The following is a 14,933-nucleotide window of genomic DNA, read 5'->3' on the forward strand; positions in this document are numbered from 1 at the left end:
CTTGTAACACTATTGAAATAAAGCACATGTTTTTATTCTGAAACTAGAAGTTGCTAAGTCTTTTTTGTGATGCTAGAATGAAGATATGTAGACAGGAGGAGGAAGGAAGATGAACTCAAGTGTACTGTATTCTATAGGTGTTAAGCAATTTAGGTAAATTGTATTATTAAATTCCCCAGCAGCTCAAATAGGTAATTATGATGAACTCCATTCCATAGATTTGAAGTGCTAAACCAATTTACCCAAGGCCCCATATTTCTTCAAGAATACTAATGTCTACTTTAGAGAGATTAGCTTTGAGCCTGCCTCTCACTTCACCAGAGCATCCCAGACTCACTTGGGACTTGGAAGAAATGCAAATTCTTGGGACCCACCCTTAACCTGCTGAACTGGAAAATTTGAGGAAGACAAAAATCTCTATTTTTGCAACCTTCAGAAATTTCAATGAAGCCTAGAGTTTGAGAACCACTGCACTATACCACACAGTTATTTAGAGATTTAATATACAGGATAGGGTATGTCCTCTCTTGGAGCATCTCTACAGCAGGAGACACAAGATAACTATTTTGTTGTAAGGAAAATGTATTAAATGCTGGGATAATTTTCTTTCTTCTATTATTTCTATTTTTATGTGTCTAATTATATGTAAACATAATTGTACACGTACATAATTTCTAAGTGAGTATATCTGCTCCCAAGGCATTTTAGGAATCTTTACTTTCTCCACATGGGAGTAGAAAATCAAACAAGCTTTGCAGTTTCATCCCTACAGATTGCCATTAAAGCCAAACTTTTGGTCAGCCTGGCACCTATCTTCAACCATTTTCATTTCAGTCCTAACTTATACTTTAGCTTTGGCATAAATAGAGATAGAAATATCTGAGGTAACAAGAAGTAGCACAATATTCAGGATAACTCCAGATTCCTCAAGATCCTAAGCAAAGGGCATGGACCTTTTGGCTCAACAAATGTCATAATCAGGAACTAATGCATAAAAGCACTTGTCAGAGTGAAGAAGATGTAGCTATTGCAATGATTGCCTCTTTTGCATTTTCCAAGCTAAGCCAAGCTTCACACGGAAACAGAATACTAAATGCAGGATTTTTAAGGACGCGTGTTCAACAGAGATTAGAGAGAGTCCACCTTCTAGGTGGCAAGACATTTTGTATTTATTCATGAAGGGTGGAAACAGTGCAGGCCATCACTCATGAGACAAAGCTATTAGGAGATGGCATAAGAAAGTTCAAGACAATTACTAACACTGGGGAAACAGCCCCACTGCTGTGCTTCTGCAGTTCCCATTTGCCATGTGGTTCCCCCATGTGGAGATGAAAGGAGGTCCATGGTCATGTTCTCAGTGGGTCTTAAACTTGAGCATTGTGTCCTTCAAGTTTCATTAACAATGGCAAATCAGGACAGCGTCTTTCAAAGGATAAAAGCTTCTGAGAAGTCCACAGGGCTCCCCAGCCAAACAGCTCTCACCAGACAATGGACTAGTAATTCAACTGTGCTCAAGAATCAGAAACACATGGAAGGCTTTCCCTTGAAAGGCAAAAACTTTGAGAAAACACAGTAATTCTTTGTATGGTTACTGAACCTACAGAAAAGCCATTCTCCTCCCCTCTAACTACCATATTTTAACTATTTTTAAGGAGTAGCCTGCACGCTTCCCCTAGATCAAACATTCTCTATTAACTACAAACAGGATTCTTGCCCTTCTTACTGGTCACAGCACTTATCTGTGTCATTAATATCTGCATGTGACAGTGTTCAATTTAGCATTGTATTATGCATTAAGAGATATTTTTAATGTTTTTCATGTTTTTGCTTTAGCTACTTGTTCTCAAAAGACTGATTGCGGCATGCTTTCTAGAAGTCATGTACTGTATTTTGGGTGGGTTCTTTTGACCCTAAGACTACATGAATTCAGAGAGATAAGCTGATATGAACTGTTCAATCCTTAATCTTCCTTTGTCTCATACTTTTTCTTTTTTAGTTTTTCTAGACAGAGTTTTTCTGTATTGCTTTGGAGGCTGTCCTGGAATTCGCTCTGTAGACCAGGCTGGCCTCGAACTCACAGATATCCACCTGTCTCTGCCTCCTGAGTGCTAGTATTAAAGGTGTGCACTGCCAACACCCGGCTTGTCTCATACGTTTAAACCATGAGTGAGAGAGTGAGTTTTTAGTCTATACAAGAATTTTTAGTAACTCTTTGACATCCACTAAAACAGTGTCAGGAATCAATCAGAGAGGGAATTACAGGCATTTCCATATTCTTTAAGCTGGCCTCATAACATAAGGATAAACAACAGGCAGGTAGCACTCAATGACTGACTGTTAATGGCTTCACATCAGTTTGAAAGCAAACATGGATCTCCTTTCAAGGTTGTGACCAGAGGGCTCCAGCCTCCCATTGTCCCAGTGTCATTTCCTACCAATTATCCCCAGCTCACTGTGTACCAGCATTGTTTCCTCCTCTCTTATATTGTGATGCTCAGAGTGTTGTCACCATGCCCATGACATGAGCATCACTTGAGAGCTGTGAGCCAAGTACCTTTCCACGCCTTGTGTAGCCCTGCTGCCTGGGGCCTACATAAGGAATCTGAATTTTAATGGGTCCTTCAGGTGATTCTGACACTGTGCTCACATTCTAGGTCCACTACTCCAGACCTGTAGCCCATTTCTGTCCTCAAGTTCTTTAGCCCCTACTGGAGCCACAGTGTGAATGACCCCTCATGCAGATTTTCAAAACACTGACTTGTCTTTAATCAAGTTGCAGCTCTAAGAAAGCATGTTCAAAGCACCCACACTGAGGAAATCCCCAGTAGTATCACGCTCTCCATTGGTCTTGCTGTTTGTTTTACTTAACAAATACATGACCTCTAATTCAATTGTTTGTTGAATTCTTTCTGCTAATGGATAGATCTTACTTGCATGTGTATGATTCATGTGTTACTTTGCTCTATATTTACAACTTAGAATAATCAATTAACTCAGGATATCTAGTAAGTCTACCTACCACCTCTCAAGCTGATCACTTCTTAGACGGTTAGAAAAACATTTAAAATCTGCTCCATTTGCAACTTTTAAAGTATACAATGCATTGTCACTGTAGTCACCAAACTGTGCAAGAAACCACCCAGCTTTAGTTCTCTTTGCTAACTGAAACTTTGTACCCTTGGACAATACCTCTGTCCTCTGCATCCACCTCCTCTCTCAGCCTCTGTGTCTGTCATTCTGCTCTCTACTCACAAAAGATCAATTATTTAAACTCTATGCAAATGAGATCACATATGTGTTTGTCTCTGCCTCACCAGTTTTACTTCGTATAATCACTTTCAGTACTATTGCTGTTGTCATGAATACAGTCTCTCTGTTTTCTCTGTGTGTGTACAGGGCTGCATGACTGTGTGGGAGTACATATGAACATGTGCTCTGAGTCAGGAATCAGACTCAGGTATCCTTCCTTGGGTGTCATCCTCTTTTTTTTTTTTCACAAGCCTAGAACTCCCCAGTTAGAGTGGGTGGACTGACCAGAAAGCACAAGGAATTCCAATCTCCACTTGCCCAGTGGCAGGTTTGAAGGTACTTACTACCATGGCCTGATGTTTTGTTCTGAAGCATTTTTTATTAATTCTTTGAAATTTTCATACAATACATTTTAATCACATATACTCCCTACCCTCATGTTCCACCTACCTCCTCTAACCTTTTTAACATGGGACCCGGAGCTTGAACTGGGGTCCTAGTACCTGCATAGCAAACACTCTCTCAAGTTATGTCCCTAACCCAGTAATCTCATTTTTAGAAGCTGAATATGTACATATGAGTCATATTTCTTTATTCATTTATCTGATGACCACACCTAGGTCAATTCTAATTTTTAGCTATTATATACAACGTTATAGTAAAAATCTAAATAGAGACATTCCTCTAACATATTGATTTTTAGTTCCTTTGGATATGTGCCCAGCAGTTGTATTGTTAGATCATATACTAGTTCTATTTTCAGTTTTCTGAAGAACTTCCATATAATTTCTATAATGATTGAATTAATTTACATTACCATCAACAACACATAAGGATTCCCTCTTTTTCATGCTCCTGCCAATTTATCATAGTAATTCTAACAGATGTGAGTTACTAACTCATTGTGGTTTAATTTCTGTTTCATCAATGATATGAGGTGAAAGTTTCTTATACCTTCTACACATTGGCATTTAAATCTTTTGTCCACTCTTTATTGGATCACTTGTTTATCAATTACTTAAGTGATTGGGCTCCTTACACATTTGAGATACTTACATATCAAAAAATATTTGGTTTGCAAATGTTTCCTCATAATCAACAGATTATTAATTGTTCCATTTCAATGTGATTTTCTTTTTTAGTTTTGTGAAATCCCATTTATTTTTTTCTTTTGCTCTCTGTATTTTGAGTATCATCTAAGAAACCAAACAAATTTTATAGAGCATTTCCTTATGCTTTCATCTAGTAGTTCTATAGTTTGGGGTCTTATGCTTAGTGTTTATACCACTTTTATTTGATTTTTATATATGGTGCAGGATAATATAACTTTATACTTGTGAGAATCAAATTTCATTAACTTTACTGAAAAGACATTTCTCTTTTGTAGTATGTTCATGCTACTTTTGTCAACATTCAATTAAATAAAATTGTACATTTATTTCTCAGCCATCTGTCCTGCTTAATCAATCAATGTATTTGTCTTATAGTAATTGAATGTAAGTGCCTCAAAGCCTGAGGTCCTGTTTTGTTCACATTTACATCTTTTGTTTCTTTCTTTTTTTTTTTTTTTTTTTGGTTTTTATGAGACAGGGTTTCTCTGTATTGTTTTGGAGGCTATCGGTCCAGCCTGGCCTCGAACTCACAGAGATCCGCCTGCCTCTGCCTCCCTAGTGCTGGGATTAAAGGCGTGCGCCACCACCACCCGGCCATCTTTTGTTTCTAATGCAGCATTTGGTGTAGAGCAGTGGTTCTCAACCTTCCTACTGCTGTGACCTCTAATATAGTTCCTCATGTTGTAGTGACTTCCAACCAACCATAAAATTATTATAGTTGCTACTTCATGACTGGAATTTTGCTACTGTTATGGATCTCAGTGCAAATGTGGAGTGAATGAAAGAATGAAGGATCTAAAGGAGGAAAGGAAGGGAGAAGGGAGATAATGTAAGAGAGAGGGAGTTTAGGAAAGAGAGGACAGTGAAGGGAGAGGAAGGAGGATAGGAAGGAGGGAGAGCGGGAGGGAAGGAAGAAAGGAGGAAAGGAAAGAGGGAAGGGAAAGGGTGGGAGAGAAGAAAACAAATGAGGGATGAGGAAGAGAGAAGGGAAGGGAGGAAGGAAAGAAAGAAGCAAGGAGGACACAGATGGAAAAGGGGAAGATGTAGTGAAGGAATCATTTCATTAATGTTTAAAGTGAGTTTTCCTGAAAAATAATTTTCTCCTAAACTTTATCGATAGCAGCTCAAATAAGCAAATTTTGTCTTGAAGCCTAACTGTAAAAAATAATAGTATATGGTACATCATGTTTTTCTTCTAAAATTTAGGTACATTCAGATTCCTCAAATACTGAGGTATGATTTACAGGTGTCACCATATCAAGATATAGTGAATAGTAATTGTATCAAATAAAATAATTGAGTTAAATATAAACCAGAAGTTCAAAATATTATGATTAATTATAACTTAAAAACAAAGTATATTCTATGACCATGTATTTAATGGACAGAGACTTTTCATCGAATATTTATCCCATATAAATAATAATTCTAGGAAAGAAAAAGTAAAAAGAGATTGCCATATGGGTCAAGATTTGGGGTGACGGAGCTTTTCAACAATGATTTCCACTATATATCCTTTGATATAAGCTAACCTTCATTAAATCAGGATGAAAACATAGCAATGGTCATGAACTACACAGCATGCTATTAGTTTGGTGTCTAACTCCTATCTCTAATTTTCATTTCCTAGTTGTATGTTTCCATAATTATCTGAAGACTGATCCTTTTTGATCTGGAGTTGTTTTTCTCTCCCAAGAAGTGTCATACAAACTCATTTGATGACCAACCCCCCCCCCCCCCCAGTCTACCTCTACAGCACATGACCCCCGACTCTGCCACCTCCACTTCACGTTCTAGAAAATGAAGTTAGCATAGTACCTTTTATATGTTTAGACCCTTGAAATAATAAAGGACAAGATCCTGGTAACAAGGTCCCTCTCCCAGTGCCTAAACAAAACTTAAACAAGCATATGTCCCAAAGTCCCAACTTAAAGTTGATTAATACTGCTAAACCAGCACCAACTTCTACCTTGAAGGTTGAAATAAGACCCCATCAATGTTCATCAAGGCACCAAAGCCTCTCTTACCACCTGCTCTTAGCTTCTCAATTGGTAGCTGAGAAGATCATGCCATCAGGATGATGATTGGCATTGCCAATTTCAGCAATACCTCAATGCTCTTTTGTCACTCTGTCCCCTTCATGATGCAGAGTTAACAATACTGTGACACAGGCATGAGAAGTGGTTGACACCAACACACCCCCATGAGACACTTCTCCCCAGAAGAGGATCTGTGGTCTGTGTTGAACCAGCAACATCCAAGATAAAAGGATTACCTTCCTGTGCTGACTTCAGTGGTAAATAATGCTCCCAGCCTTGTCCATTGTAAGATACAGCATGCTTTGTCTTGTGAATTGACTTGAAGAACTTCTGAGGATCTCTATTATGAAAGAGGCCATAGAACACCACAGTGATCAATGGCTCATAAACCAAAGTCTATGTTTATATGGTAAGGAAGAAGTGACATCCATGACAATGACAAGATAGGAGTTCACACTTTTCCAGTTAGAAGAGGTGTAATAAGAGAGACAAAGTATCTGTTATCATAGTCCTTCTTGCTCAGTTATCCTATTTTGGGGGTACCTGGATCACAGATGCCCAATAAAGACAATACTCCTTTTTTTTAAAGGTCAAAGACCTCATGAGTCAATGTGACTTTTAAAAACACAAATTAAGGCATGACTCTCAGATTTTCCTTTTTCCCCCCTCAGTACTGATTTAGTGAAGTGTTTGGCCAACAGAGAGTAAGTAAAACTATGTGAGACAAAGAAAGGATTGGTTTCAATGGGCAGACCTAACAAAATAATGGTAACTGAAAATACCTTAATAAGTAGTTTTATGGCTACTTTTATGTCACCTTGATACAAGGTAGAGTCATCTGAGGGGAGGGAATCCCAATTGGGGAAAAACTTCTCTAAAGATGGGGCTGTTGGATACCATGTTAGACATTGTCTTAATTGGTGATTGACATGGGAGTATCCTGCCCACTGTGGGTGGTGCCATCCTTGGGCTGGTGATCCTGTGTGCTATAGAAAAGCAGACTGAGAAAGCCATGAGAAGAAGTCAGTAAGCAGCAGTCCTCCCTGGCCTCGGCCTCAGCTTCTGCATCCAAGTTCCTCTCATGACCACCTTTGATGATGAACTGTTATACAGAAATATAAGTGAAATTAACCCTTTCCTTCCCAAGTGACTTTTGGTCATGGTTTTTCATCACAGCAATAGAAACTTATCCAAGATAATGAATATTGAGTAAATAGCACCAGAGGTAATCAAAATAATACTATATGAAAACTCTCCACCATAAAGTCATTTAGATACTTTCTGGCCATCTAGCTACTTGGAGAATAGGCAAAATGATGTTAAAACATAAAACATAGTAGGAAAAGAAAGATATCTTTAAAATCCAGTTTTAGCACTTACTATTAGTATGGCCTATCTAAACTTAGTTTCTATATCTTTATGATATATATATGTTTATGATTTATGATATATATATATGATTAATTCTACTTCATGTGGTTAGGTATTAAGTGATATAACATATAAAAAATTATAAATTGAACAACAGTATAGGTCATGTGAAGGCAGGGGCATAAGTTACAAGTTAATAGTATCCCCTGCACCAACTCAACTCTTAATACATGGCATCATCAGTTCTCCTACTTGGTAAATTTGGGCTTTTTCTTCCTGCTTAAGTAGGGTGCATAGTTGCTGACATCAACAGAACTACAATACATTATGTGGGCAGTAGGTCATAGTAACATACTCCCTTGTGCCTAAGGGACAAAAAATAGAATCACTATGGAATGTTCAGATTAATTCCCATCCCTCTTTATTATTTCCCATGAAGCAACTATTTCTGAAGGCTTGATTTCTTTTAAGTAAAGGGCTGCATTTCATTACCTGAAATCCAATGGAGAATGTGATTCAGTCCATAGCTTTGAAGAAGATGAGGGAAAGAACTAACTGTATTCCTTGTGACAAAATTGGAAAACTAAAATGTCCTCTGCAAACTAAAGTTAAATGTCAAGCTCTTCTAAAAATGAGGTAATAGAGGTCCATTGAGATGTCTCAGTGTAGGGTAAAGGCTCTAATAGACAAGGCTGATAATACTTGGTTCCTTCACCAGGACCTACATGAGAACATGCTGTCAAATGCTGTCCTCTAAAACCCATGTGTGTGTGCCATGTACTTCAAATCGCCCACCCAAGTAAATAAATAAATATAATTTCAAGTTACATTAAAAAATAAAAATGCCTTAATAGAATGTTAGATGTTTAAGGCCTTAAAACCCCAAAATACTGACCTTCTACAAATAGCCAACATAAAACCTTTGTCACTGTGACATAATTAATCCTGAGTGCCTTACCTTCCTGCTTACTATCATCTCACAAGCTAACATTTCTAGAAAAGAAGACAGTGGATTCTAAAAATAAGACCTGCCAGGGAAAGGCGCCGTGAAGGGAAGGAAGAAATGTTGTGATGGACTGGCTGGCTGGATGATGCATTGTGCTTTATCCCTCGCAGCTTATGTCACCTGCCCTTCTGCTAACAAAGACAACTCTCCCTTCTTTTGTGGTTTTTCAGCTCCTTTCTTACATAGGTAAGGTTTTACAGAGATTTCCTTCTCCAGTGATATCCCCCTTGAAAAACAAAAGAAATTATAGCTGTGCTTCCATGAGTTCCATAGGAATGATCATGGTATCCAAGACAAGACAAAACTTCTCAGCCTGATGGTATTTCCATTGCTCCACTGAGGGCCCACAGCCTTCCTGCATGCTCCTACAGAGCTTGGTGTGAATCCAGGACAGTCAGTGGGGTCCTTCTTTGCAATCTCTTGTCATAATGTGTATCTGTTGTCAACTAGAAATACAGCATAACAGCCAGAAATGGAGCAAAAAGGGAAGAGTCACCTCTTATCCTATATACACAGAGTGTCTTCAGGGAGGGAAATGTTCCTTCCCTTGGCCAATAGAGTAGCAGAGCTTGGAACTTGCCCCTTCTCTCTGGTATATAGACCTCCATTTCTCATTTTGCTCTCTGTCTTCAATTCCTAACCTTTGCATCAATTTCTACTCTGGAAGGAGGGGCAGGGAAATCTTTATATAATACAAACCAGTCTCATATATCATGTCCCCTCTTACATCTTCAGGACAAATCTCACTGCTTACATGGAAAGTCAGCAATTCTGTCTCCACTCCCTGCCCCAGAATCATCTCTCACATCTTCACATGTATATTATTTCTGTTCGGGTGAATTGTCTGTAGTTGCCTGTACCAGCCAAACCTTAAATAAATGAGCTTCCTCTATAAAGACACCTGAAAAACACCTGCCAATTAGACTCAGCTAAAACTCTGCCTGAGACACTATCCATAAACACTTTCCTTGACCACTCCTAACCACATAGGCTGGTCAAATTTCTCACACTCACATGACATGGTGTATACCATGTTATTTTTCATTGTGAAATGTAATTATTGGCTGATTTCCTGGCTTCTCTCATATGGAGACCACATAATCTACACTGCTTGCTAAATGTGTGATACAAGAAAGAGCTGGCACTCTTACTGTTAAACCAAGCAGCACAATAACTAATAAGTTTCTAAAAATCAAATAAATAAAGCACAATCCAACAACGCACTAGCAAGAGGATTCAAGCTATTGATTATTAACTCTGACTACAAGTGTCACTTTTCATAGCTCATTCTTATACATGCTTTTAGAGTTCCTTTGCCTCTCTGCATTGCAAAACACCTCATTTCTGTGTTATTATGTTTTTGCTGCCCTTGGCTCTTAATGGCAATTAGTACTATCGATGCCCACAGTTTATAGCTGAATATGCCAGTTTATGAGTCATATTCACGAATGTCAAGAAAATTAAAACTGTGAGTGTATGCTACAGTTAAGTTGCCAAAAAATAGGGAAAGAGTAGATAATCCAACAGAATTACAAAGATGGAAACCATGGAGACAAGTGAGAGACTATTGCATTACAAAAAAGAAAGTTTATGGCAGCAGCATAGGAGTAATTAAAAAGTCCTTATTACTGACAATGCTTTATGAATGGATATTGAGATACTTTGATGTGTTTCCTCCCCAAATAGGTATATATTTAGTAGACAATTTATAATAACCAGAAAGATCAACCCACTCCTTTATATAACTGTCAAAAACCCTTTCCCCCTTTGGCATACTCTTTGTGGTTGGAATGTGAAATACACCCCCATAGATGTATGTGTTTGAACACTTGGCTCTGAGTTGGGAGCAGGTTTGGAAAGCTAAAGAATCTTTAGAAAGTGGATTATCACTGGACGAAATGGGTTATTGGGAGCAAGTTTAGGATTTTTTAACTTGTCCTAAAGCCTCATCCATTTTTCTGCTTCTGGACTGGAGATGCAATGAGACCAGTCCTTTAATGCCCTGCCAGTGCACCACCCCTGCCATGATGAAGCATGCTACTTCTTAAACTGGGAACCAACTTAAACTCCCCTTCTGTAAGTAGCTTACATCTGGTATTTTGTCACAGTAATGAGAAAAGGTAACTAATATGATTTGCCACATATGGAGTCCCTAATGAAAGACTCTGAGCTAGTGTTTAGAAATTCAGAATCCATGTAGTTAGCACATTGAAGAAGAGTAAAGTTGATGATAATGCATAGCTTTTTCACTTAACCTATTAGATCTGATCCAAAGGAGCTCAAACGACTCCACACTATCTCATGTTGCATGTTCAGGCTTCCTCTTTTTGCTTCTCTGCTTGCAGAATAATATGTCATGGTCCATTTTTTGACAATAGAGCATTATGTCTAAAACAACAACACTACCCAAAATGGCTACCTTCTTTAATGCTGAATGCTGTTGCAAAGCATGCGTGAAGTTCAAAGTGTGTATTTTTCTTTTCATTAATTGTAATATATACCGAAACACATGAAGAGAAAAGAACTGCTACTAATCAAGTGGCATTATTAGTTATGTCCCCGTGAGAGGCAGACACTAGCCTGTCTATACACTTAGTATATAACAAGGAAGTCACAGCAAAGGAAATGATCCCTGAGATAAAACATCACTTTTTAAGAAAAAAAAACTACCTTTGCCTTCACTACTTCTAACAATTTGGCCTGATTGCAGATTCTGCAGTGGCCATCTGAGGCTTTGTGCCCTGCTTGCCTTAAGACATATAAAATGCTCTGTTCCTCCCTTGCTATTCTGAGTCAAAGCAGCCTGACCCAACAGGAATGACAAGCCATTACTGACTTTGCAAGGTGTCTCTTTGAATGACAGAAGCAGCAGCTTCTGCCTGCAGATATTCCCTGGCATCTCCCAGGCAGGCGATTTTTTAAGGATATTCAGAATTAAACCAACAGATCCTCTTCTTCCCCAAGAGTGCTTTTTCTGCTTAGATCACACAATAGAAAATTAAAGTGCTCAACCAAAATCCCCAATAGGAAACATAAATCTCTGCAATGTTTTAATGGCATGATTATCTCCCTCATGCCTAAAATATTTCTTTAAATGAATTGAGAGAAAATGATATGGCCATTCATAAGGTCCAAGAACTTCAATGTCCCACTCTAAAAATGACCTTCCTGACCTAAAGAATAATAAATTAAGAACTCAAGTGGCCTTTTCTTCCTTTTCAATGTTCTTCCTTCTTTCTGTACTGAAAAATCAAAAGGAACCAGGCTTCCCATGAAAAATATTGAGAGAAGTTTAATTATTTCTAGAATGGATCCTGTTTGAAGATAGTGAGGCACAGTGTAGAATGCTTCAAACCTCTGCAGTCCTACCCAAAATGGAGTAATGTTCTTATTACCATGACATATGCTTTGTACAATTATTTTCCATGTGTACTTTTTGGTTTCCTGTCACCCTTTTAGAAGAACACTGCCTTCAGCCCCCTGCCCAACAATGGCTGCTCTCTCAGAAGTGTGACAGCTAGGAGTCCTCTAACATAGTGATACCAAGGGTCACACAGGGCATCTTTCACTCCGAAATGGTACAAGAGCCTTCTCTACCTTGCAGGTCAGCTTTGGTCAACGCAACTTTGTTAGCAAAAGAACAAAAAAAAGCGAAAACAATAACCAGAGGTTAGTTAGAGTAGAATCAACTGGGTAACATTACAGAAACAAAAATGCAGTCTGCATAGCCAACATCACTCAGACAGACACTTGAAATGCTCTACAAGGTCACCAGGGATAGCACAGACAAGGGGATGCACAGACCAGAGCACAGCAGGCTTCCTGGGAGCCAAGTCAGCAGAGCTGTGGCAGGGAGACAGTGAACTTGACAAAGCACAAGCAAAGAAAACCTTCCCACGTACACACAGCCAACCCCAAGACATACAGCCCAGAGAGAAAGGCAGTGTGTGACCAGACTGGAAGACAAATGCACACATTCAAAGCCCACAAAAATACTTCAGAACATTTATAAGTTGAGCATGGGAGAATCTTGAGCACCCCAATCCCTTATACCCTTGAAAATGCCACCAAGGAATATGGCACCAGAGTTATGCATTTCTAGTCTGTTCACCCACTGAGGACACCAAAATGCTTAAGTTGTTCAATTTGTAGGAATACAACAAAATGTTTGTGGGCAAAAAAGACACCAGATGTATGTCCTTTTTATTGATTCATGCTAGTTCCGGAATAAAGCACGTGGTATTTTCTCCCAGATGTTTGCCTTCTACAACTGTGGAATAGTACCTCTCCTTGACATACCTTAATCTCTACAGATAAGCTGATCTCATCATGGGAAGAGGAATTTACAAGCTACATGTTAATTTAGGCATCATTTTAAAAATCCCTGCCCCTAATGATAGGCCAAAAGTCACAGCTAGGATTTGACTAAAAATCAGACTTAATTCCTAAATCATAGATACAAAATTAAAGCCTGCTTCGTGATCATTCTTAGAAAAACAAAAATCACGAAATTCCTAAATTTTAAAATAATTTCTAACTCTTTTTTTTGTCTTACATTAATTCTTGGTGGACCAAATAATAGGAAAAGAATGCATTTATTCTTCAGGGATCTTAAATTATCAGTGCCACTGACTGCGGCAGGAACATATATTATACTTTAGTCTGTTTAGCCTACTTACATAAAAGCATACCACATTCACTATCTTAAGTAGATTCAGGTCAAAGTTTTTGATAATGACCTCCCACCCCCAATTTGTTTACTATTCTCTATGAAGAAATGCTCTTTTTCCCATACATGCCATGTGCCTTATGCCCTCAGATAGTCTTAGGACTCACATGCTGTGTGCAAGAGACTCATGAGAATGGAATCTTTTGTAGTCTCTTCAAGGTTTCAGGCCCTTCATTTTTCCTCCCCACTGTCTTTTATAGAGTAATTTCCACAAAACCCTAAAAAGGCTCCCATGATCTTCTGGGAGGCCGTATTCACAATGCAGCAAACTACCAATGATAGTAATTTATGCCTTAACCTACTTTTTGGCCATTTTTCCTGGCCACTTATGATAATTATCTAAGTCATTTGTGTACAATAAACAAGGACCTTCCTCCCTCCCTTGGTACTCATCCTCTGCTTCATCCTACCCAGTAGGGAAGTCTTAATGCTTGGTGGGCAACCATCATAATTATCTCCATGGCAATAGAGTGCATGTGATTAGGCCCACGGGCTTTGCCATGGATGGATGGGGGAGTCATCAAGTCGCAGTACCCAGCTTTGAACAATCATGGTACTCAGAGAAAGGGTGGGGTCCACCAGAATGCCTGTGGTGAAGCACACAAGCTGCTGCTGAGCTTCAGGGAAGCCTGGGGACACTTCCCCCCATGTGATGGGTAACTTCCTTCAGCTAGCACTCTCACGATTTCCCCTAAAGCTCTCCTGAGGAGGGCTCAACCCTTCCTTCTCTCTCTACATTTTGTAAAAGTTAATTCGAACTTCCTTTTATTCCAGTTCTGTAGCTTCATTTCCTTATAATTTCAAGTTTCACGTTCTATAGAGCTGTGCTTCCAACACAGCAGCCAAACATATAACGTGGCAAGAGAGCTTCAAATGTACATTTTGTGAACTTAGGTGCTGCTACGAATATAAAGTATACAAACTTCTGAAGAGTTAATGTAATTAAAAGGATATAAAATATCCATTAGTCACTGTTTTACACATACTGAAATGCTAACCTGTGGGATATATTGGGTTAACAAAGATAAAATATAAAATGTAAACTAATTTCCTCTTGCTTTACACATTTTAAAATATAACTATTAGGAAATTTTAATTACACATATAATTTAGACTATATTTCTTTCTTTTTCTATTTTTTTCTGTATGTGTGTGGTATGAGTACATGCATAGGTGCTATGTGTATGCAAGCACCTGTGTACAGGGGCCAGAAGCTGATGAAGGGAGTCTCCTTCAATGGCTATATGCCTTGTCTATTGAGGCAGTCTCTCTCTTGGACCTAGAACTTGCAGATTCAGCTAACATACCTAATCAGCTTGCTCTAGGGATTCCATCTCTGTCTCCTGTGCTTTGAGATTGTAGATGAGCTACCACGCGTACCCAGCATTTAAGTAGGTGCTAGGGGTTTGAACTCTGTTCATCATGTT

General features: G+C 38.7%; 1 protein-coding gene across 33 annotated transcripts in view; it reads right to left on the reverse strand.

Moving 5' to 3' along the window:
* The window catches only part of Nrxn3 (neurexin 3), a 1,553,154-nt gene that overhangs the window by 782,909 nt on the left and 755,312 nt on the right, over nucleotides 1-14,933 (reverse strand). For 16 of the 33 annotated variants that reach the window (XM_040743332.1, XM_040743331.1, XM_040743325.1 and 13 more), the window contains one exon: nucleotides 12,375-12,401. The exons of the other annotated variants lie outside the window; for them this stretch is intronic. In XM_040743332.1, coding sequence (XP_040599266.1) covers nucleotides 12,375-12,401 — 27 coding nt within the window. The remainder of the gene's footprint in view (nucleotides 1-12,374; nucleotides 12,402-14,933) is intronic. 33 annotated transcript variants of the gene reach the window in all.

This window comes from Mesocricetus auratus, unplaced genomic scaffold (genome assembly GCF_017639785.1).
Source record: "Mesocricetus auratus isolate SY011 unplaced genomic scaffold, BCM_Maur_2.0 Super-Scaffold_15014, whole genome shotgun sequence".
Taxonomy (NCBI): Eukaryota; Metazoa; Chordata; class Mammalia; order Rodentia; family Cricetidae; genus Mesocricetus; species Mesocricetus auratus.